The sequence below is a fragment of the Crinia signifera genome, chromosome 4 (genome assembly GCF_055691185.1).
Source record: "Crinia signifera chromosome 4, ASM5569118v1, whole genome shotgun sequence".
In the NCBI taxonomy this organism is placed as follows: domain Eukaryota; kingdom Metazoa; phylum Chordata; class Amphibia; order Anura; family Myobatrachidae; genus Crinia; species Crinia signifera.
Genome location: NC_139220.1, coordinates 292399175 through 292423678, shown reverse-complemented (window position 1 = coordinate 292423678; position 24504 = coordinate 292399175). Strand labels below are relative to the sequence as shown.

Below are 24504 nucleotides of genomic sequence, written 5' to 3'. Positions count from 1 at the left end.
TGCCATATAAATGTATGTTTAATGACTTAATAATTAAATTATAAATAGAAACATATATATATATATATATATATATATATATATATATATATATATATATATATATATATATACATATACATACTACATTCTGTGTATAGTTATTTTTATTTTTATTTTTTTACATTGATGTATTTCAACGTTTCTACCGGTTTAGTAATGGGACCTTAGCACTGATAATACTGGTGGCAAAAGCACGAAGTCAATCATCTCAAAGGCCCCAGTACCAGCGTAAGTATACTAACTTTCTGTACTCCCTCCAATTAACCCTCCCTCTCTGTGGCCTACAACTCCAATCAACCGCACCGTATTTTCAAATTTTGCAGCCTCTCCCTCCCTTACCCTGTCCCAATCCACGCCACCAGCCTAACTCATGTGACAATGGTAACGCTAAATTTGGAGTTTGGGTTGTAAAGATTGTGTTATTTCATAATGACTGGTGTCAATGTTCTGGCGCTGGTCTATCATCCGCTACCTTTGTATACGCAAGAGAACAACTGCCTCCCATTTCAGTCATATGCTAACATCCCATTCGCTGCTAAAAAAAACACAACAAAACTATACATATTTAGAATTGACGGGTACTTAATGGATATGGCATTTTAAGAGCAAAAGAACGGTGGCCCCAAGCTTTGCCATCTGAGACCATGTAGTTCCAAACACTTTTCCACCTGCACTCCTTTTCAAGAGCCATGGGCATGATAATAATCTTTAACACATGGTATACATTTTTCAAATTAACAAGTATGTGTGTGTGTATTTCAGATCAGACACTGAATGAAAGAATGAGAGAGAGAGAGAATGAAAGAGAGATAGAATGAGTGAATGAGAGAGATGGAGAATGAAATAATGAGAGAGAGATAGAGAATGAGAGAGAGAGATAATGAAAGAATGAGAGAGATAATGAGAGAGCAAATGGAAGAATGAGAGAGAGAATGAGAGAGAGAGAGAATGAGAGAGAGAGAGAATGAGAAAGAGAGAGAATATGAGAGAGGATGAGACTGAGACAGGATATCAGGTAGATATAAGGAGTGAGAAGAGGTTGCCAGGGAGAGCTAAAGGTGAGAGAGGGTACCCGGGAGAGAAAGGAGTAGAAACAGAAGGTGTCAGGGAGAGACATGGATTGAGAAAGAGAGATGGTTTTAGGCAAATAAATGCAATACTAAATACTAATAACGACTAATAACGTGCCATTTAGATTTATTTCATTTTGCTACTGGTTTCTCTCACCGTGCAACTAAGCATTGGACGTGGGGAAAACGAATATCATTAGACACATACAATCTGCTAGTTAATCACTGCATGTATACAGGATGAGTTCCTGTAGAAGAGACCAACATTTGCAGCAGTAGCGTTGGGCTAAAAGTGATATTTGTGTCTCCCCATTTCAGCATGTTCACCCAATGATCCGAATGTGGGAGGGTTAGTGATGACTCCGCCCTCATAGCCATGCAGTTTCCTCCTAGGTCCGCTTTCACAGTATAAGAAAATGCCAATACCGCAGCAACAGCACACACATTTTCTCTTTGTATCTAGCATACATCAGGAAGCATTATGTCTGGCAGAGGCAAAGGTGGTAAGGGGCTTGGGAAAGGAGGCGCCAAGCGCCACAGGAAGGTGTTGCGAGATAACATCCAGGGGATCACCAAGCCTGCCATCCGCCGCCTTGCCCGGCGAGGAGGTGTGAAGCGCATCTCCGGACTTATCTATGAGGAGACCCGTGGGGTTCTGAAGGTCTTCCTGGAGAACGTGATCCGGGACGCCGTCACCTACACTGAGCACGCCAAGAGGAAGACTGTCACCGCTATGGACGTGGTCTATGCTCTCAAGCGCCAGGGCCGCACACTCTATGGATTCGGGGGTTAAACTATTGAGGCGCAATCTAATATCCACACCCACACAAAGGTCCTTCTCAGGGCCACCCATCTATTCTAGAAAAGAGCTAATATCACTACATTGCTGCTCGGGACAGTGTCCCGACTCCACACCGGGGAGTGTGCTTTGTTTGGGGCAGGGTAAATTGGTGACCACAAGTAATTCTGTGTAACGAAACCCAGCTATAGTGGGGTGCATAAAGCGAATAATTCAAGCGTAAACGGGGCGCTGGTATATATTAAGCTCACATAGTTAGAATACTAGGGGGGGATGTGTGGCCGTCTAATGGGAGAACCCTAAGGGAATCTCCACTGTAAAATGACTAAAGGAACCCAGTGCTGGGCGCAGACACGTCCTTAATCTTTCTATCAAAACAATATTGATTATATTTCGTTGTATCTCAATAGCTGAAAATATCTTTTAAAAACACCGATGAACATTTCAAAATGAACTTCTGTCCAATACAAAGATGACCCACCTTTTAAATAGCCGTAAAACGAATTGGTATTAGGAATGTTCTATTAATATAATGCAATCAGGGAATTAGAAGGTGCAGTCTTTGTTTTGTTATTAATTGATGTCAATCCCAAAGTGTTATTTTGTTGCCGGCTCCTGTATAAGGCATCATGGTGTCACCCAGGCAGAAAACAAGTCGGTAGTAAAGGGTCATATCTAGTAGCTGTGGGAAATGAGGGGAGGCTGATCCAGCTCTCCAGCCTCACGGTGAAGGAACTAGTCAGGCTTGCGCGGAGGGCGCTGCTGTCCACACTGTCACTGTGCTGCTGCCGCTGGACACTAGCTCACCTGGCACTAGCTCTAAGAAATTGCCGTCGCCTGCAGAGCAGACTTGCCAGCGGGGACAAGCCCTGGTAAAACCACGCCGCCAGGCCCTCTGGGGCATTACACTTTGCCAGTCGCTGTAGAGTTATGTTTTATTCATAACTTTTTTGTTTGGTTGCTCCCATCTCTTTGTTCCATGTTCTCTTAAATGACACTATAAAGCCTCCTGTATCTGAAGAGGTATCTACTATACTCTAGGATACTGAAAACGAAAATTTAGACTCCGAATAGAGATAAAATAGCTCTTCATTTTGCCCGACATATTGGCCATCATAACATTACACAATAGACCTAATCACGTCGAAATACATGAAACTTGTATAGTTGCAGATGTGATCCTGTAAAGACGATGTAGACGTATGAACGGGAGATCTAGAAGTAAACTGACTGTTTGATTCCCTGCTCACCCTAGCTGAAAAGAAAGAAATATATATATATATATATATATATATATATATATATATATATATATATATATATATATATATATATATATCAGGCTAATGTGGTTTGTTCTATCTATCTATCTATCTATCTATCTATCTATCTATCTATCTATCTATCTATCTATCTATCTATCTATCTATCTATCTATCTATCTATCTATCTATCTATCCGTATTCTGATAATTTCATCCTATAACGTGGCACATTGTAAGATGAAAATGGCGGGATATTTGAAAATTCCAAACGGTTATAGTAAACCAATCGGTGGACGAGACATATCTTCCAATCAGTGTGCAGCACTCTGTATAAATGGGAGTGTAAAACGAGTCTTACAGACACTTTTCCAGTCTAATTGTGCAGCAGCATCAGAGTTTCTTTGTTGTGAAACATGGCCAGGACCAAGCAGACAGCGCGTAAGTCCACTGGCGGGAAAGCTCCCCGCAAACAGCTTGCAACCAAGGCTGCCCGGAAGAGCGCCCCAGCTACCGGCGGCGTGAAGAAGCCTCATCGTTACAGGCCAGGTACTGTTGCCCTCCGAGAGATCCGTCGCTACCAGAAATCCACAGAGCTGCTGATCCGCAAGTTGCCCTTCCAGCGCCTGGTGCGTGAGATCGCCCAGGACTTCAAGACCGACCTGCGCTTCCAGAGCTCTGCCGTCATGGCCCTGCAAGAGGCCAGCGAGGCTTACCTGGTGGGGCTCTTCGAGGACACCAACCTGTGCGCTATCCACGCCAAGAGGGTGACCATCATGCCCAAAGACATCCAGCTGGCCCGCAGGATCCGAGGGGAGAGGGCATAGATGCTCAGCACTCGTGTACAGAGAACACCACAAAGGCTCTTTTCAGAGCCACCAAATCGTTCTAAACGAGCTAAAGCATAAACGACGTATTAATGTCCGAGCAACAGGATGCTGGTGAATTCTCCGCTCTGCTCCTCACCTAGAATAGCTTCAAGTAACTACTCACATTTGTTCGGTTGACCCTTATTTTGGGATGAGTAAGACCCCAATTCATCAAAGGATCGTTATGTATCCCTATAGATTGTAAGCTTGCAGCATTGCCCTCCTACCTCCAAGTTTGTCTGTTGTTACCCAGTTTGTCTTATCACTGTCTACTATTGTAAAGCGCAACGGAATCTGCTGCGCTATATAAGAAACTGTAAATAAATACATGTATCAGAAATATGTCTATTTCAGGGACTAGTTCATTGTGGGAACATTGTTCTTACGACATTTCCATATAAAGTGGTTTCTCTTTCAGCATATAGGTCTGCTATTGAGCCGAGCGCACTAAAACACTTGCTCGCACACACAGCCGAGCTTCGCTAGGAAGGACCAGCTTATTAGTGTAAAGAGAGGGTGCAAAGTGGACTTGCAGCGCTCAGCTTTGCACTCCTCTAGGGAGCTCATTTGCAGTGTACAGAGGGAGCATCTATTTAGACCAGCGCTCCCAAAGTGTGAGAAGTTGGACTTTATGACAGTTCAGGCTACTAGTACATGTGTACAATGCTGCTGAACGATCGTGTGCATGAATGGAATGTGATCATAAGAGCGCTGCTTAGCCAGATAACGCTACAATAGAAACAGTGGTAGTATCCACAGCTCTCATGGGAAGACGTGGGTGGCTCTGAGAAGAGCCTTTGTGGTGTTTCAGGGACAAGGGATCTGTGGTGGGAGACAGTTGCCAGCACATTACTTGCTCTTGGCCGGTTTGTGGCTCTCGGTCTTCTTGGGCAGCAGCACGGCCTGGATATTGGGCAGTACACCTCCTTGGGCGATGGTCACTCCACCCAACAGCTTGTTAAGCTCTTCATCGTTGCGTACAGCCAGCTGCAGGTGGCGGGGGATAATGCGGGTCTTCTTGTTGTCGCGGGCAGCGTTACCGGCAAGCTCCAGAATCTCAGCCGTCAGATACTCCAGCACCGCGGCCAGATAGACCGGGGCACCGGCACCCACACGCTCCGCATAGTTTCCCTTCCTCAGCAGACGGTGAACGCGACCAACTGGAAATTGGAGACCGGCCCGAGATGAGCGAGTCTTGGCCTTAGCCCGGGTCTTGCCGCCTTGTTTCCCTCTGCCAGACATGCTGCTAAGATCTTCAGTGGACAAGTTTAAACGAAAAGGAAACAGAGCGAACTCTAAATACTGTGCACACGAGACAGCGCCTCCTCTTATATACACACGCATTAGGGTCCAGTTCTTGCTCTGTGATTGGTCTGTGCTGGAACCTGATCTGCATTGGTGACTGTGAAACTAGACCAATCTGCAAATGGCGGGCGGGGTTTCGCCTACATCTCTTCTAGCCAATAGTGTTACCAGCAGCGGGGAAGACTCGTTTGCATAAGCTGCCTATAAATAGAGCCGCTCTCTCCAGACACAGGACAGAATTTTCTATCTGCTCTGAGAGGCGATTATTTACCATGCCTGATCCAGCCAAGTCTGCTCCGGCGCCCAAGAAAGGCTCTAAAAAAGCCGTGACCAAGACCCAGAAGAAAGATGGGAAGAAGCGCAGAAAGACCAGGAAGGAGAGTTACGCCATTTATGTGTACAAGGTGCTGAAGCAGGTGCACCCTGACACCGGCATCTCCTCCAAGGCTATGGGCATCATGAACTCCTTCGTTAATGATATCTTTGAGCGCATTGCTGGGGAAGCTTCCCGCCTGGCTCACTACAACAAGCGATCCACCATCACCTCCAGGGAGATCCAGACCGCCGTACGCCTGCTGCTGCCAGGAGAGCTGGCCAAGCACGCCGTGTCCGAGGGCACCAAGGCCGTCACCAAGTACACCAGCGCCAAGTAATTTCCCCTTCCACCCGCACCAACACAAAGGCTCTTCTAAGAGCCACCCACCTCCTCTCTAATCGAGCTGTAACTGTTTTTAATATGTCCTGACTGCTGCGAGTTTAGGGCTATATATAGACATGGTCTGGATCCTGATTGTTTGTCTTTATCTATATATTTTGCTCCTTATGCCGGGATGAGTGTACAATGCAGTCAGATATAAAGTTACTAGCTGCTCTGAAAATCCCTTTAGCTATCGTGTATCTATTAATGTATCCACTGTATCACGAAGAAGCATTTCTATTCTGCTTCTCCGCGTTATAGGTTTCCTTTTGCAGGGCTTGTAAATCTAGTACCAAATGTAGGACAGGATCATTATGTCCCTTATATCACGGATGTGCCTGATGCTTAAAACAAGCAATCCTTAGAGCTGGGATATTTCCCTTGCAGTTGCTGCATACCTAGAAAATGAGGTTGGATAAAAATGTTGCAAAGTCATTACATTGTAGCATTTGGTTACTTTAACATCACATCCGGATCTCAGATGAACACATTTGGTAAAGGATCGACGTTTTCCTAGATATGTGTTCCATCTCACTGTTCATGCAATACAGGGATGCCATCTCCAGTATTACCGCAGCTCTATTCTACTAGGACATCGGGTTCCGTTACGCTGAATTAATGTATAGGTAGTCACAGAAACCCTGCTTCTTAGGCTCCCAGTTCCCTACAGTAACACACATACACAATGAGAAGCAGTGTCCCGGATGGGTCATTACTTTATCACGCTCTTTTTATGTTACATTTCCAACTCAGGAAGTGTCCCCCGTGCAAGGCATGCCCATTGAGACTTGCCGATTTTACTATATCTCCGGATAATCGGTTCCTTCACAAAGCACAATGAATAGCCTACAGCTCTGCCGAGAGAGGGTGGGTGGCTCTGAAAAGAGCCTTTGGGGGATAACAAGGGAGCGAGGATGCGGCGGCTCTTCCCTCACTTCTTTGCCGCAGCTTTCTTGGGCTTTGCTGCCTTCTTGGCCGGGCTTTTTGCGGCTTTGGGCTTCGCCGCCTTCTTAGACGGACTCTTGGCAGCTTTGGGCTTTGCCGCCTTCTTGGCCGGACTCTTGGCGGCCGCCTTCTTCGGCTTCACCGCTTTAGGCTTCTTTGGGCTTTTGGCAACAGCCGCTTTTGTGGGTTTCTTCACCTTCTTCGGGCTCTTGGCTGCACTCGGAGCTTTCTTGGGCTTTTTCGGTGATTTGGACACTTTCTTTGCGGCAGGTTTCTTGGGCTTCAGAGACTTCTGGGCGACCTTCTTGCTCTCCGCCTGCTTCTTATTGAGCTTGAAGGAGCCGGAAGCGCCGGTGCCTTTCACCTGGGTGAGAGTTCCTTTGGTCACCAAGCTTTTCACACCCAGTTTGACGCGGGTGTTGTTCTTCTCCACATCGTAGCCTCCGGCAGCCAGAGCCTTCTTCAGGGCAGCAAGAGAAACCCCACTGCGCTCCTTAGAGGCTGTCACGGCTTTTACGATCAGCTCGGAGACGCTGGGTCCAGAAGACTTGGCGCTTTTCTTAACTCCTCCAGCAGCTTTCTTCGGCTGCCTCTTCTTCTTGGCTGCGCCCTCTGCTGGAGGGACAGCGGCGGCGGGTGCAGTTTCTGCCATTCCAATGAGCTGTTCTGAATAACAAATACAGCAGTAGTAGTAAAAACAAGCGCAACTGTCCCGGGTACTTTATATACACTGCAGCTGTATTGTGATTGGCTGCTAGGAGTTAAGCGTCCTGTGTCTTCATTGGCCGAATAATCAGACGTGTAAAACCTTTCCAAGTCTGAGTGTAAGGGACAAACTGCTCTCACATCTTGTGTTTCCCTAGTGTAGAAAAATAGTCTTTAATAAGGTATGAGATGGACAGAGAACTGCTTCTCAGCACCACACCACTACTTCACGGTTTCCCCTAACCCTGTATGACCGTTGCTAGCCTTGTAGTTGAAAAGCCGAACAGGCACAGTCACTGGCAGCTCACAAGAACCAGGCTGGATCATCCCAGCATGTTCCCAATCTCTCCTTTTGCTTGATAAAATTTGATTAACGTCCAGGTAATCAGCTCTTATTATGTTTTTTTGCTGAGTTTGGAAAAAAAAAAAAAAAGGATTTATGCAAAACCCCCTCGTGTTCCAAACACTGTTGAATACCAATCAATGTAACATGAAGTCCAATAATGTTACAATCTCGAGTTAAATGCCTACTGTCTTTGTGGCACTACTTAGATTAGAGACCTAGGATAAGTGCAAAATACAGGGGTGCCTTATAAATAAGCACCCATGTAAAGAATACAATGGTACCTTATATTAAATTAAGATCAATTCATTCACATCACAAGATCACACCAAGTCTCAAAAAGTGCATTGATATTTTAATCTATCTGCTGTATTCCTATAAAATACATATATTCTTGTCACCCCACCCCCTTATTACAAGAGTAAGATAAGTGCAAATTTAGTAACGTAATTTCAAGCAAGTCAAATTCTGCTAAATTAAATATCTATCTATCTATCTATCTATCTATCTATATATCTATATATATATATATCTATATATATATATATATGTATATATATATATATATCTATATATATATATATATGTATATATATATATATATATATATATATATATATATATATATATATATATATATATACTGTTCCTCTAGATCTGTACCTAATCTGATTGACATTTCCACTGAGAAAACCTTTAAAGTTCATTCTCAGAAACAATGAGGTCTAGCTTGTGGTCTAACGTGATTCTTTGCTAAGATTGTATCCATCAATGTTTCAATAGAATAGCAACAGTTGCATACAACTTTTTATTGTATCCTTTTAGTATCAAATGGTCAAGCACTGCCTGGAGATTTGTTTCTGCTGAATTTCAATTCTAATGCCACTCACAATATGACAACTGATGCTTGCCATATAAATGTATGTTTAATGACTTAATAATTAAATTATAAATAGAAACATATATATATATATATATATATATATATATATATATATATATATATATATATATATATATATATATATATATATATATATACATATACATACTACATTCTGTGTATAGTTATTTTTATTTTTATTTTTTTACATTGATGTATTTCAACGTTTCTACCGGTTTAGTAATGGGACCTTAGCACTGATAATACTGGTGGCAAAAGCACGAAGTCAATCATCTCAAAGGCCCCAGTACCAGCGTAAGTATACTAACTTTCTGTACTCCCTCCAATTAACCCTCCCTCTCTGTGGCCTACAACTCCAATCAACCGCACCGTATTTTCAAATTTTGCAGCCTCTCCCTCCCTTACCCTGTCCCAATCCACGCCACCAGCCTAACTCATGTGACAATGGTAACGCTAAATTTGGAGTTTGGGTTGTAAAGATTGTGTTATTTCATAATGACTGGTGTCAATGTTCTGGCGCTGGTCTATCATCCGCTACCTTTGTATACGCAAGAGAACAACTGCCTCCCATTTCAGTCATATGCTAACATCCCATTCGCTGCTAAAAAAAACACAACAAAACTATACATATTTAGAATTGACGGGTACTTAATGGATATGGCATTTTAAGAGCAAAAGAACGGTGGCCCCAAGCTTTGCCATCTGAGACCATGTAGTTCCAAACACTTTTCCACCTGCACTCCTTTTCAAGAGCCATGGGCATGATAATAATCTTTAACACATGGTATACATTTTTCAAATTAACAAGTATGTGTGTGTGTATTTCAGATCAGACACTGAATGAAAGAATGAGAGAGAGAGAGAATGAAAGAGAGATAGAATGAGTGAATGAGAGAGATGGAGAATGAAATAATGAGAGAGAGATAGAGAATGAGAGAGAGAGATAATGAAAGAATGAGAGAGATAATGAGAGAGCAAATGGAAGAATGAGAGAGAGAATGAGAGAGAGAGAGAATGAGAGAGAGAGAGAGAATGAGAAAGAGAGAGAATATGAGAGAGGATGAGACTGAGACAGGATATCAGGTAGATATAAGGAGTGAGAAGAGGTTGCCAGGGAGAGCTAAAGGTGAGAGAGGGTACCCGGGAGAGAAAGGAGTAGAAACAGAAGGTGTCAGGGAGAGACATGGATTGAGAAAGAGAGATGGTTTTAGGCAAATAAATGCAATACTAAATACTAATAACGACTAATAACGTGCCATTTAGATTTATTTCATTTTGCTACTGGTTTCTCTCACCGTGCAACTAAGCATTGGACGTGGGGAAAACGAATATCATTAGACACATACAATCTGCTAGTTAATCACTGCATGTATACAGGATGAGTTCCTGTAGAAGAGACCAACATTTGCAGCAGTAGCGTTGGGCTAAAAGTGATATTTGTGTCTCCCCATTTCAGCATGTTCACCCAATGATCCGAATGTGGGAGGGTTAGTGATGACTCCGCCCTCATAGCCATGCAGTTTCCTCCTAGGTCCGCTTTCACAGTATAAGAAAATGCCAATACCGCAGCAACAGCACACACATTTTCTCTTTGTATCTAGCATACATCAGGAAGCATTATGTCTGGCAGAGGCAAAGGTGGTAAGGGGCTTGGGAAAGGAGGCGCCAAGCGCCACAGGAAGGTGTTGCGAGATAACATCCAGGGGATCACCAAGCCTGCCATCCGCCGCCTTGCCCGGCGAGGAGGTGTGAAGCGCATCTCCGGACTTATCTATGAGGAGACCCGTGGGGTTCTGAAGGTCTTCCTGGAGAACGTGATCCGGGACGCCGTCACCTACACTGAGCACGCCAAGAGGAAGACTGTCACCGCTATGGACGTGGTCTATGCTCTCAAGCGCCAGGGCCGCACACTCTATGGATTCGGGGGTTAAACTATTGAGGCGCAATCTAATATCCACACCCACACAAAGGTCCTTCTCAGGGCCACCCATCTATTCTAGAAAAGAGCTAATATCACTACATTGCTGCTCGGGACAGTGTCCCGACTCCACACCGGGGAGTGTGCTTTGTTTGGGGCAGGGTAAATTGGTGACCACAAGTAATTCTGTGTAACGAAACCCAGCTATAGTGGGGTGCATAAAGCGAATAATTCAAGCGTAAACGGGGCGCTGGTATATATTAAGCTCACATAGTTAGAATACTAGGGGGGGATGTGTGGCCGTCTAATGGGAGAACCCTAAGGGAATCTCCACTGTAAAATGACTAAAGGAACCCAGTGCTGGGCGCAGACACGTCCTTAATCTTTCTATCAAAACAATATTGATTATATTTCGTTGTATCTCAATAGCTGAAAATATCTTTTAAAAACACCGATGAACATTTCAAAATGAACTTCTGTCCAATACAAAGATGACCCACCTTTTAAATAGCCGTAAAACGAATTGGTATTAGGAATGTTCTATTAATATAATGCAATCAGGGAATTAGAAGGTGCAGTCTTTGTTTTGTTATTAATTGATGTCAATCCCAAAGTGTTATTTTGTTGCCGGCTCCTGTATAAGGCATCATGGTGTCACCCAGGCAGAAAACAAGTCGGTAGTAAAGGGTCATATCTAGTAGCTGTGGGAAATGAGGGGAGGCTGATCCAGCTCTCCAGCCTCACGGTGAAGGAACTAGTCAGGCTTGCGCGGAGGGCGCTGCTGTCCACACTGTCACTGTGCTGCTGCCGCTGGACACTAGCTCACCTGGCACTAGCTCTAAGAAATTGCCGTCGCCTGCAGAGCAGACTTGCCAGCGGGGACAAGCCCTGGTAAAACCACGCCGCCAGGCCCTCTGGGGCATTACACTTTGCCAGTCGCTGTAGAGTTATGTTTTATTCATAACTTTTTTGTTTGGTTGCTCCCATCTCTTTGTTCCATGTTCTCTTAAATGACACTATAAAGCCTCCTGTATCTGAAGAGGTATCTACTATACTCTAGGATACTGAAAACGAAAATTTAGACTCCGAATAGAGATAAAATAGCTCTTCATTTTGCCCGACATATTGGCCATCATAACATTACACAATAGACCTAATCACGTCGAAATACATGAAACTTGTATAGTTGCAGATGTGATCCTGTAAAGACGATGTAGACGTATGAACGGGAGATCTAGAAGTAAACTGACTGTTTGATTCCCTGCTCACCCTAGCTGAAAAGAAAGAATATATATATATATATATATATATATATATATATATATATATATATATATATATATATATATCAGGCTAATGTGGTTTGTTCTATCTATCTATCTATCTATCTATCTATCTATCTATCTATCTATCTATCTATCTATCTATCTATCTATCTATCTATCTATCCGTATTCTGATAATTTCATCCTATAACGTGGCACATTGTAAGATGAAAATGGCGGGATATTTGAAAATTCCAAACGGTTATAGTAAACCAATCGGTGGACGAGACATATCTTCCAATCAGTGTGCAGCACTCTGTATAAATGGGAGTGTAAAACGAGTCTTACAGACACTTTTCCAGTCTAATTGTGCAGCAGCATCAGAGTTTCTTTGTTGTGAAACATGGCCAGGACCAAGCAGACAGCGCGTAAGTCCACTGGCGGGAAAGCTCCCCGCAAACAGCTTGCAACCAAGGCTGCCCGGAAGAGCGCCCCAGCTACCGGCGGCGTGAAGAAGCCTCATCGTTACAGGCCAGGTACTGTTGCCCTCCGAGAGATCCGTCGCTACCAGAAATCCACAGAGCTGCTGATCCGCAAGTTGCCCTTCCAGCGCCTGGTGCGTGAGATCGCCCAGGACTTCAAGACCGACCTGCGCTTCCAGAGCTCTGCCGTCATGGCCCTGCAAGAGGCCAGCGAGGCTTACCTGGTGGGGCTCTTCGAGGACACCAACCTGTGCGCTATCCACGCCAAGAGGGTGACCATCATGCCCAAAGACATCCAGCTGGCCCGCAGGATCCGAGGGGAGAGGGCATAGATGCTCAGCACTCGTGTACAGAGAACACCACAAAGGCTCTTTTCAGAGCCACCAAATCGTTCTAAACGAGCTAAAGCATAAACGACGTATTAATGTCCGAGCAACAGGATGCTGGTGAATTCTCCGCTCTGCTCCTCACCTAGAATAGCTTCAAGTAACTACTCACATTTGTTCGGTTGACCCTTATTTTGGGATGAGTAAGACCCCAATTCATCAAAGGATCGTTATGTATCCCTATAGATTGTAAGCTTGCAGCATTGCCCTCCTACCTCCAAGTTTGTCTGTTGTTACCCAGTTTGTCTTATCACTGTCTACTATTGTAAAGCGCAACGGAATCTGCTGCGCTATATAAGAAACTGTAAATAAATACATGTATCAGAAATATGTCTATTTCAGGGACTAGTTCATTGTGGGAACATTGTTCTTACGACATTTCCATATAAAGTGGTTTCTCTTTCAGCATATAGGTCTGCTATTGAGCCGAGCGCACTAAAACACTTGCTCGCACACACAGCCGAGCTTCGCTAGGAAGGACCAGCTTATTAGTGTAAAGAGAGGGTGCAAAGTGGACTTGCAGCGCTCAGCTTTGCACTCCTCTAGGGAGCTCATTTGCAGTGTACAGAGGGAGCATCTATTTAGACCAGCGCTCCCAAAGTGTGAGAAGTTGGACTTTATGACAGTTCAGGCTACTAGTACATGTGTACAATGCTGCTGAACGATCGTGTGCATGAATGGAATGTGATCATAAGAGCGCTGCTTAGCCAGATAACGCTACAATAGAAACAGTGGTAGTATCCACAGCTCTCATGGGAAGACGTGGGTGGCTCTGAGAAGAGCCTTTGTGGTGTTTCAGGGACAAGGGATCTGTGGTGGGAGACAGTTGCCAGCACATTACTTGCTCTTGGCCGGTTTGTGGCTCTCGGTCTTCTTGGGCAGCAGCACGGCCTGGATATTGGGCAGTACACCTCCTTGGGCGATGGTCACTCCACCCAACAGCTTGTTAAGCTCTTCATCGTTGCGTACAGCCAGCTGCAGGTGGCGGGGGATAATGCGGGTCTTCTTGTTGTCGCGGGCAGCGTTACCGGCAAGCTCCAGAATCTCAGCCGTCAGATACTCCAGCACCGCGGCCAGATAGACCGGGGCACCGGCACCCACACGCTCCGCATAGTTTCCCTTCCTCAGCAGACGGTGAACGCGACCAACTGGAAATTGGAGACCGGCCCGAGATGAGCGAGTCTTGGCCTTAGCCCGGGTCTTGCCGCCTTGTTTCCCTCTGCCAGACATGCTGCTAAGATCTTCAGTGGACAAGTTTAAACGAAAAGGAAACAGAGCGAACTCTAAATACTGTGCACACGAGACAGCGCCTCCTCTTATATACACACGCATTAGGGTCCAGTTCTTGCTCTGTGATTGGTCTGTGCTGGAACCTGATCTGCATTGGTGACTGTGAAACTAGACCAATCTGCAAATGGCGGGCGGGGTTTCGCCTACATCTCTTCTAGCCAATAGTGTTACCAGCAGCGGGGAAGACTCGTTTGCATAAGCTGCCTATAAATAGAGCCGCTCTCTCCAGACACAGGACAGAATTTTCTATCTGCTCTGAGAGGCGATTATTTACCATGCCTGATCCAGCCAAGTCTGCTCCGGCGCCCAAGAAAGGCTCTAAAAAAGCCGTGACCAAGACCCAGAAGAAAGATGGGAAGAAGCGCAGAAAGACCAGGAAGGAGAGTTACGCCATTTATGTGTACAAGGTGCTGAAGCAGGTGCACCCTGACACCGGCATCTCCTCCAAGGCTATGGGCATCATGAACTCCTTCGTTAATGATATCTTTGAGCGCATTGCTGGGGAAGCTTCCCGCCTGGCTCACTACAACAAGCGATCCACCATCACCTCCAGGGAGATCCAGACCGCCGTACGCCTGCTGCTGCCAGGAGAGCTGGCCAAGCACGCCGTGTCCGAGGGCACCAAGGCCGTCACCAAGTACACCAGCGCCAAGTAATTTCCCCTTCCACCCGCACCAACACAAAGGCTCTTCTAAGAGCCACCCACCTCCTCTCTAATCGAGCTGTAACTGTTTTTAATATGTCCTGACTGCTGCGAGTTTAGGGCTATATATAGATATGGTCTGGATCCTGATTGTTTGTCTTTATCTATATATTTTGCTCCTTATGCCGGGATGTGTACAATGCAGTCAGATATAAAGTTACTAGCTGCTCTGAAAATCCCTTTAGCTATCGTGTATCTATTAATGTATCCACTGTATCACGAAGAAGCATTTCTATTCTGCTTCTCCGCGTTATAGGTTTCCTTTTGCAGGGCTTGTAAATCTAGTACCAAATGTAGGACAGGATCATTATGTCCCTTATATCACGGATGTGCCTGATGCTTAAAACAAGCAATCCTTAGAGCTGGGATATTTCCCTTGCAGTTGCTGCATACCTAGAAAATGAGGTTGGATAAAAATGTTGCAAAGTCATTACATTGTAGCATTTGGTTACTTTAACATCACATCCGGATCTCAGATGAACACATTTGGTAAAGGATCGACGTTTTCCTAGATATGTGTTCCATCTCACTGTTCATGCAATACAGGGATGCCATCTCCAGTATTACCGCAGCTCTATTCTACTAGGACATCGGGTTCCGTTACGCTGAATTAATGTATAGGTAGTCACAGAAACCCTGCTTCTTAGGCTCCCAGTTCCCTACAGTAACACACATACACAATGAGAAGCAGTGTCCCGGATGGGTCATTACTTTATCACGCTCTTTTTATGTTACATTTCCAACTCAGGAAGTGTCCCCCGTGCAAGGCATGCCCATTGAGACTTGCCGATTTTACTATATCTCCGGATAATCGGTTCCTTCACAAAGCACAATGAATAGCCTACAGCTCTGCCGAGAGAGGGTGGGTGGCTCTGAAAAGAGCCTTTGGGGGATAACAAGGGAGCGAGGATGCGGCGGCTCTTCCCTCACTTCTTTGCCGCAGCTTTCTTGGGCTTTGCTGCCTTCTTGGCCGGGCTTTTTGCGGCTTTGGGCTTCGCCGCCTTCTTAGACGGACTCTTGGCAGCTTTGGGCTTTGCCGCCTTCTTGGCCGGACTCTTGGCGGCCGCCTTCTTCGGCTTCACCGCTTTAGGCTTCTTTGGGCTTTTGGCAACAGCCGCTTTTGTGGGTTTCTTCACCTTCTTCGGGCTCTTGGCTGCACTCGGAGCTTTCTTGGGCTTTTTCGGTGATTTGGCCACTTTCTTTGCGGCAGGTTTCTTGGGCTTCAGAGACTTCTGGGCGACCTTCTTGCTCTCCGCCTGCTTCTTATTGAGCTTGAAGGAGCCGGAAGCGCCGGTGCCTTTCACCTGGGTGAGAGTTCCTTTGGTCACCAAGCTTTTCACACCCAGTTTGACGCGGGTGTTGTTCTTCTCCACATCGTAGCCTCCGGCAGCCAGAGCCTTCTTCAGGGCAGCAAGAGAAACCCCACTGCGCTCCTTAGAGGCTGTCACGGCTTTTACGATCAGCTCGGAGACGCTGGGTCCAGAAGACTTGGCGCTTTTCTTAACTCCTCCAGCAGCTTTCTTCGGCTGCCTCTTCTTCTTGGCTGCGCCCTCTGCTGGAGGGACAGCGGCGGCGGGTGCAGTTTCTGCCATTCCAATGAGCTGTTCTGAATAACAAATACAGCAGTAGTAGTAAAAACAAGCGCAACTGTCCCGGGTACTTTATATACACTGCAGCTGTATTGTGATTGGCTGCTAGGAGTTAAGCGTCCTGTGTCTTCATTGGCCGAATAATCAGACGTGTAAAACCTTTCCAAGTCTGAGTGTAAGGGACAAACTGCTCTCACATCTTGTGTTTCCCTAGTGTAGAAAAATAGTCTTTAATAAGGTATGAGATGGACAGAGAACTGCTTCTCAGCACCACACCACTACTTCACGGTTTCCCCTAACCCTGTATGACCGTTGCTAGCCTTGTAGTTGAAAAGCCGAACAGGCACAGTCACTGGCAGCTCACAAGAACCAGGCTGGATCATCCCAGCATGTTCCCAATCTCTCCTTTTGCTTGATAAAATTTGATTAACGTCCAGGTAATCAGCTCTTATTATGTTTTTTTGCTGAGTTTGGAAAAAAAAAAAAAAGGATTTATGCAAAACCCCCTCGTGTTCCAAACACTGTTGAATACCAATCAATGTAACATGAAGTCCAATAATGTTACAATCTCGAGTTAAATGCCTACTGTCTTTGTGGCACTACTTAGATTAGAGACCTAGGATAAGTGCAAAATACAGGGGTGCCTTATAAATAAGCACCCATGTAAAGAATACAATGGTACCTTATATTAAATTAAGATCAATTCATTCACATCACAAGATCACACCAAGTCTCAAAAAGTGCATTGATATTTTAATATATCTGCTGTATTCCTATAAAATACATATATTCTTGTCACCCCACCCCCTTATTACAAGAGTAAGATAAGTGCAAATTTAGTAACGTAATTTCAAGCAAGTCAAATTCTGCTAAATTAAATATCTATCTATCTATCTATCTATATATCTGTATGTACCTAATCTGATTGACATTTCCACTGAGAAAACCTTTAAAGTTCATTCTCAGAAACAATGAGGTCTAGCTTGTGGTCTAACTTGATTCTTTGCTAAGATTGTATCCATCAATGTTTCAATAGAATAGCAACAGTTGCATACAACTTTTTATTGTATCCTTTTAGTATCAAATGGTCAAGCACTGCCTGGAGATTTGTTTCTGCTGAATTTCAATTCTAATGCCACTCACAATATGACAACTGATGCTTGCCATATAAATGTATGTTTAATGACTTAATAATTAAATTATAAATAGAAACATATATATATATATATATATATATATATATATATATATATATATATATATATATATATATATATATATACATATACATACTACATTCTGTGTATAGTTATTTTTATTTTTATTTTTTTACATTGATGTATTTCAACGTTTCTACCGGTTTAGTAATGGGACCTTAGCACTGATAATACTGGTGGCAAAAGCACGAAGTCAATCATCTCAAAGGCCCCAGTACCAGCGTAAGTATACTAACTTTCTGTACTCCCTCCAATTAACCCTCCCTCTCTGTGGCCTACAACTCCAATCAACCGCACCGTATTTTCAAATTTTGCAGCCTCTCCCTCCCTTACCCTGTCCCAATCCACGCCACCAGCCTAACTCATGTGACAATGGTAACGCTAAATTTGGAGTTTGGGTTGTAAAGATTGTGTTATTTCATAATGACTGGTGTCAATGTTCTGGCGCTGGTCTATCATCCGCTACCTTTGTATACGCAAGAGAACAACTGCCTCCCATTTCAGTCATATGCTAACATCCCATTCGCTGCTAAAAAAAACACAACAAAACTATACATATTTAGAATTGACGGGTACTTAATGGATATGGCATTTTAAGAGCAAAAGAACGGTGGCCCCAAGCTTTGCCATCTGAGACCATGTAGTTCCAAACACTTTTCCACCTGCACTCCTTTTCAAGAGCCATGGGCATGATAATAATCTTTAACACATGGTATACATTTTTCAAATTAACAAGTATGTGTGTGTGTATTTCAGATCAGACACTGAATGAAAGAATGAGAGAGAGAGAGAATGAAAGAGAGATAGAATGAGTGAATGAGAGAGATGGAGAATGAAATAATGAGAGAGAGATAGAGAATGAGAGAGAGAGATAATGAAAGAATGAGAGAGATAATGAGAGAGCAAATGGAAGAATGAGAGAGAGAATGAGAGAGAGAGAGAATGAGAGAGAGAGAGAATGAGAAAGAGAGAGAATGAGAGAGAGAATGAGAGAGGATGAGACTGAGACAGGATATCAGGTAGATATAAGGAGTGAGAAGAGGTTGCCAGGGAGAGCTAAAGGTGAGAGAGGGTACCCGGGAGAGAAAGGAGTAGAAACAGAAGGTGTCAGGGAGAGACATGGATTGAGAAAGAGAGATGGTTTTAGGCAAATAAATGCAATACTAAATACTAATAACGACTAATAACGTGCCATTTAGATTTATTTCATTTTGCTACTGGTTTCTCTCACCGTGCAACTAAGCATTGGACGTGGGGAAAACGAATATCATTAGACACATACAATCTGCTAGTTAATCACTGCATGTATACAGGATGAGTTCCTGTAGAAGAGACCAACATTTGCAGCAGTAGCGTTGGGCTAAAAGTGATATTTGTGTCTCCCCATTTCAGCATGTTCACCCAATGATCCGAATGTGGGAGGGTTAGTGATGACTCCGCCCTCATAGCCATGCAGTTTCCTCCTAGGTCCGCTTTCACAGTATAAGAAAATGCCAATACCGCAGCAACAGCACACACATTTTCTCTTTGTATCTAGCATACATCAGGAAGCATTATGTCTGGCAGAGGCAAAGGTGGTAAGGGGCTTGGGAAAGGAGGCGCCAAGCGCCACAGGAAGGTGTTGCGAGATAACATCCAGGGGATCACCAAGCCTGCCATCCGCCGCCTTGCCCGGCGAGGAGGTGTGAAGCGCATCTCCGGACTTATCTATGAGGAGACCCGTGGGGTTCTGAAGGTCTTCCTGGAGAACGTGATCCGGGACGCCGTCACCTACACTGAGCACGCCAAGAGGAAGACTGTCACCGCTATGGACGTGGTCTATGCTCTCAAGCGCCAGGGCCGCACACTCTATGGATTCGGGGGTTAAACTATTGAGGCGCAATCTAATATCCACACCCACACAAAGGTCCTTCTCAGGGCCACCCATCTATTCTAGAAAAGAGCTAATATCACTACATTGCTGCTCGGGACAGTGTCCCGACTCCACACCGGGGAGTGTGCTTTGTTTTGGGCAGGGTAAATTGGTGACCACAAGTAATTCTGTGTAACGAAACCCAGCTATAGTGGGGTGCATAAAGCGAATAATTCAAGCGTAAACGGGGCGCTGGTATATATTAAGCTCACATAGTTAGAATACTAGGGGGGGATGTGTGGCCGTCTAATGGGAGAACCCTAAGGGAATCTCCACTGTAAAATGACTAAAGGAACCCAGTGCTGGGCGCAGACACGTCCTTAATCTTTCTATCAAAACAATATTGATTATATTTCGTTGTATCTCAATAGCTGAAAATATCTTTTAAAAACACCGATGAACATTTCAAAATGAACTTCTGTCCAATACAAAGATGACCCACCTTTTAAATAGCCGTAAAACGAATTGGTATTAGGAATGTTCTATTAATATAATGCAATCAGGGAATTAGAAGGTGCAGTCTTTGTTTTGTTATTAATTGATGTCAATCCCAAAGTGTTATTTTGTTGCCGGCTCCTGTATAAGGCATCATGGTGTCACCCAGGCAGAAAACAAGTCGGTAGTAAAGGGTCATATCTAGTAGCTGTGGGAAATGAGGGGAGGCTGATCCAGCTCTCCAGCCTCACGGTGAAGGAACTAGTCAGGCTTGCGCGGAGGGCGCTGCTGTCCACACTGTCACTGTGCTGCTGCCGCTGGACACTAGCTCACCTGGCACTAGCTCTAAGAAATTGCCGTCGCCTGCAGAGCAGACTTGCCAGCGGGGACAAGCCCTGGTAAAACCACGCCGCCAGGCCCTCTGGGGCATTACACTTTGCCAGTCGCTGTAGAGTTATGTTTTATTCATAACTTTTTTGTTTGGTTGCTCCCATCTCTTTGTTCCATGTTCTCTTAAATGACACTATAAAGCCTCCTGTATCTGAAGAGGTATCTACTATACTCTAGGATACTGAAAACGAAAATTTAGACTCCGAATAGAGATAAAATAGCTCTTCATTTTGCCCGACATATTGGCCATCATAACATTACACAATAGACCTAATCACGTCGAAATACATGAAACTTGTATAGTTGCAGATGTGATCCTGTAAAGACGATGTAGACGTATGAACGGGAGATCTAGAAGTAAACTGACTGTTTGATTCCCTGCTCACCCTAGCTGAAAAGAAAGATATATATATATATATATATATATATATATATATATATATATATATATATATATATATATATATATATATATATATCAGGCTAATGTGGTTTGTTCTATCTATCTATCTATCTATCTATCTATCTATCTATCTATCTATCTATCTATCTATCTATCTATCTATCTATCTATCTATCCGTATTCTGATAATTTCATCCTATAACGTGGCACATTGTAAGATGAAAATGGCGGGATATTTGAAAATTCCAAACGGTTATAGTAAACCAATCGGTGGACGAGACATATCTTCCAATCAGTGTGCAGCACTCTGTATAAATGGGAGTGTAAAACGAGTCTTACAGACACTTTTCCAGTCTAATTGTGCAGCAGCATCAGAGTTTTTTTGTTGTGAAACATGGCCAGGACCAAGCAGACAGCGCGTAAGTCCACTGGCGGGAAAGCTCCCCGCAAACAGCTTGCAACCAAGGCTGCCCGGAAGAGCGCCCCAGCTACCGGCGGCGTGAAGAAGCCTCATCGTTACAGGCCAGGTACTGTTGCCCTCCGAGAGATCCGTCGCTACCAGAAATCCACAGAGCTGCTGATCCGCAAGTTGCCCTTCCAGCGCCTGGTGCGTGAGATCGCCCAGGACTTCAAGACCGACCTGCGCTTCCAGAGCTCTGCCGTCATGGCCCTGCAAGAGGCCAGCGAGGCTTACCTGGTGGGGCTCTTCGAGGACACCAACCTGTGCGCTATCCACGCCAAGAGGGTGACCATCATGCCCAAAGACATCCAGCTGGCCCGCAGGATCCGAGGGGAGAGGGCATAGATGCTCAGCACTCGTGTACAGAGAACACCACAAAGGCTCTTTTCAGAGCCACCAAATCGTTCTAAACGAGCTAAAGCATAAACGACGTATTAATGTCCGAGCAACAGGATGCTGGTGAATTCTCCGCTCTGCTCCTCACCTAGAATAGCTTCAAGTAACTACTCACATTTGTTCGGTTGACCCTTATTTTGGGATGAGTAAGACCCCAATTCATCAAAGGATCGTTATGTATCCCTATAGATTGTAAGCTTGCAGCATTGCCCTCCTACCTCCAAGTTTGTCTGTTGTTACCCAGTTTGTCTTATCACTGTCTACTATTGTAAAGCGCAACGGAATCTGCTGCGCTATATAAGAAACTGTAAATAAATACATGTATCAGAAATATGTCTATTTCAGGGACTAGTTCATTGTGGGAACATTGTTCTTACGACATTTCCATATAAAGTGGTTTCTCTTTCAGCATATAGGTCTGCTATTGAGCCGAGCGCACTAAAACACTTGCTCGCACACACAGCCGAGCTTCGCTAGGAAGGACCAGCTTATTAGTGTAAAGAGAGGGTGCAAAGTGGACTTGCAGCGCTCAGCTTTGCACTCCTCTAGGGAGCTCATTTGCAGTGTACAGAGGGAGCATCTATTTAGACCAGCGCTCCCAAAGTGTGAGAAGTTGGACTTTATGACAGTTCAGGCTACTAGTACATGTGTACAATGCTGCTGAACGATCGTGTGCATGAATGGAATGTGATCATAAGAGCGCTGCTTAGCCAGATAACGCTACAATAGAAACAGTGGTAGTATCCACAGCTCTCATGGGAAGACGTGGGTGGCTCTGAGAAGAGCCTTTGTGGTGTTTCAGGGACAAGGGATCTGTGGTGGGAGACAGTTGCCAGCACATTACTTGCTCTTGGCCGGTTTGTGGCTCTCGGTCTTCTTGGGCAGCAGCACGGCCTGGATATTGGGCAGTACACCTCCTTGGGCGATGGTCACTCCACCCAACAGCTTGTTAAGCTCTTCATCGTTGCGTACAGCCAGCTGCAGGTGGCGGGGGATAATGCGGGTCTTCTTGTTGTCGCGGGCAGCGTTACCGGCAAGCTCCAGAATCTCAGCCGTCAGATACTCCAGCACCGCGGCCAGATAGACCGGGGCACCGGCACCCACACGCTCCGCATAGTTTCCCTTCCTCAGCAGACGGTGAACGCGACCAACTGGAAATTGGAGACCGGCCCGAGATGAGCGAGTCTTGGCCTTAGCCCGGGTCTTGCCGCCTTGTTTCCCTCTGCCAGACATGCTGCTAAGATCTTCAGTGGACAAGTTTAAACGAAAAGGAAACAGAGCGAACTCTAAATACTGTGCACACGAGACAGCGCCTCCTCTTATATACACACTCATTAGGGTCCAGTTCTTGCTCTGTGATTGGTCTGTGCTGGAACCTGATCTGCATTGGTGACTGTGAAACTAGACCAATCTGCAAATGGCGGGCGGGGTTTCGCCTACATCTCTTCTAGCCAATAGTGTTACCAGCAGCGGGGAAGACTCGTTTGCATAAGCTGCCTATAAATAGAGCCGCTCTCTCCAGACACAGGACAGAATTTTCTATCTGCTCTGAGAGGCGATTATTTACCATGCCTGATCCAGCCAAGTCTGCTCCGGCGCCCAAGAAAGGCTCTAAAAAAGCCGTGACCAAGACCCAGAAGAAAGATGGGAAGAAGCGCAGAAAGACCAGGAAGGAGAGTTACGCCATTTATGTGTACAAGGTGCTGAAGCAGGTGCACCCTGACACCGGCATCTCCTCCAAGGCTATGGGCATCATGAACTCCTTCGTTAATGATATCTTTGAGCGCATTGCTGGGGAAGCTTCCCGCCTGGCTCACTACAACAAGCGATCCACCATCACCTCCAGGGAGATCCAGACCGCCGTACGCCTGCTGCTGCCAGGAGAGCTGGCCAAGCACGCCGTGTCCGAGGGCACCAAGGCCGTCACCAAGTACACCAGCGCCAAGTAATTTCCCCTTCCACCCGCACCAACACAAAGGCTCTTCTAAGAGCCACCCACCTCCTCTCTAATCGAGCTGTAACTGTTTTTAATATGTCCTGACTGCTGCGAGTTTAGGGCTATATATAGACATGGTCTGGATCCTGATTGTTTGTCTTTATCTATATATTTTGCTCCTTATGCCGGGATGAGTGTACAATGCAGTCAGATATAAAGTTACTAGCTGCTCTGAAAATCCCTTTAGCTATCGTGTATCTATTAATGTATCCACTGTATCACGAAGAAGCATTTCTATTCTGCTTCTCCGCGTTATAGGTTTCCTTTTGCAGGGCTTGTAAATCTAGTACCAAATGTAGGACAGGATCATTATGTCCCTTATATCACGGATGTGCCTGATGCTTAAAACAAGCAATCCTTAGAGCTGGGATATTTCCCTTGCAGTTGCTGCATACCTAGAAAATGAGGTTGGATAAAAATGTTGCAAAGTCATTACATTGTAGCATTTGGTTACTTTAACATCACATCCGGATCTCAGATGAACACATTTGGTAAAGGATCGACGTTTTCCTAGATATGTGTTCCATCTCACTGTTCATGCAATACAGGGATGCCATCTCCAGTATTACCGCAGCTCTATTCTACTAGGACATCGGGTTCCGTTACGCTGAATTAATGTATAGGTAGTCACAGAAACCCTGCTTCTTAGGCTCCCAGTTCCCTACAGTAACACACATACACAATGAGAAGCAGTGTCCCGGATGGGTCATTACTTTATCACGC

At 44.9% G+C, this 24504-nt stretch overlaps 11 protein-coding genes across 11 annotated transcripts; 6 read left to right on the top strand and 5 right to left on the bottom strand.

Annotated features, from left to right (window-relative positions):
- Positions 1–1593: 1593 nt before the first annotated feature.
- On the top strand, positions 1594–1905 carry LOC146073210 (histone H4). Its single transcript, XM_083180396.1, has one exon. It carries the CDS (start codon positions 1594–1596, stop codon positions 1903–1905), a length of 312 nt encoding a protein of 103 aa, XP_083036522.1.
- Positions 1906–3588: 1683 nt separating this feature from the next.
- On the top strand, positions 3589–3999 carry LOC146072770 (histone H3). Its single transcript, XM_083179962.1, has one exon. The coding sequence runs from the start codon at positions 3589–3591 to the stop codon at positions 3997–3999; it is 411 nt and encodes a 136-aa protein (XP_083036088.1).
- Positions 4000–4890: 891 nt separating this feature from the next.
- Positions 4891–5283, bottom strand: LOC146073209 (histone H2A type 1). Its single transcript, XM_083180394.1, has one exon. It carries the CDS (start codon positions 5281–5283, stop codon positions 4891–4893), a length of 393 nt encoding a protein of 130 aa, XP_083036520.1.
- Positions 5284–6974: 1691 nt separating this feature from the next.
- Positions 6975–7640, bottom strand: LOC146072769 (histone H1.01-like). Its single transcript, XM_083179961.1, has one exon. The coding sequence runs from the start codon at positions 7638–7640 to the stop codon at positions 6975–6977; it is 666 nt and encodes a 221-aa protein (XP_083036087.1).
- A 2919-nt stretch (positions 7641–10559) lies between these two features.
- Positions 10560–10871, top strand: LOC146073208 (histone H4). Its single transcript, XM_083180393.1, has one exon. It carries the CDS (start codon positions 10560–10562, stop codon positions 10869–10871), a length of 312 nt encoding a protein of 103 aa, XP_083036519.1.
- Positions 10872–12525: 1654 nt separating this feature from the next.
- On the top strand, positions 12526–12936 carry LOC146072767 (histone H3). The gene has a single exon (XM_083179959.1). It carries the CDS (start codon positions 12526–12528, stop codon positions 12934–12936), a length of 411 nt encoding a protein of 136 aa, XP_083036085.1.
- Positions 12937–13827: 891 nt separating this feature from the next.
- Positions 13828–14220, bottom strand: LOC146073207 (histone H2A type 1). Its single transcript, XM_083180392.1, has one exon. The coding sequence runs from the start codon at positions 14218–14220 to the stop codon at positions 13828–13830; it is 393 nt and encodes a 130-aa protein (XP_083036518.1).
- A 1689-nt stretch (positions 14221–15909) lies between these two features.
- On the bottom strand, positions 15910–16575 carry LOC146072768 (histone H1.01-like). Its single transcript, XM_083179960.1, has one exon. The coding sequence runs from the start codon at positions 16573–16575 to the stop codon at positions 15910–15912; it is 666 nt and encodes a 221-aa protein (XP_083036086.1).
- Positions 16576–19344: 2769 nt separating this feature from the next.
- LOC146073206 (histone H4) lies at positions 19345–19656 on the top strand. Its single transcript, XM_083180391.1, has one exon. It carries the CDS (start codon positions 19345–19347, stop codon positions 19654–19656), a length of 312 nt encoding a protein of 103 aa, XP_083036517.1.
- Positions 19657–21323: 1667 nt separating this feature from the next.
- Positions 21324–21734, top strand: LOC146072766 (histone H3). Its single transcript, XM_083179958.1, has one exon. The coding sequence runs from the start codon at positions 21324–21326 to the stop codon at positions 21732–21734; it is 411 nt and encodes a 136-aa protein (XP_083036084.1).
- An 891-nt stretch (positions 21735–22625) lies between these two features.
- LOC146073205 (histone H2A type 1) lies at positions 22626–23018 on the bottom strand. The gene has a single exon (XM_083180390.1). The coding sequence runs from the start codon at positions 23016–23018 to the stop codon at positions 22626–22628; it is 393 nt and encodes a 130-aa protein (XP_083036516.1).
- Positions 23019–24504: the final 1486 nt, after the last annotated feature.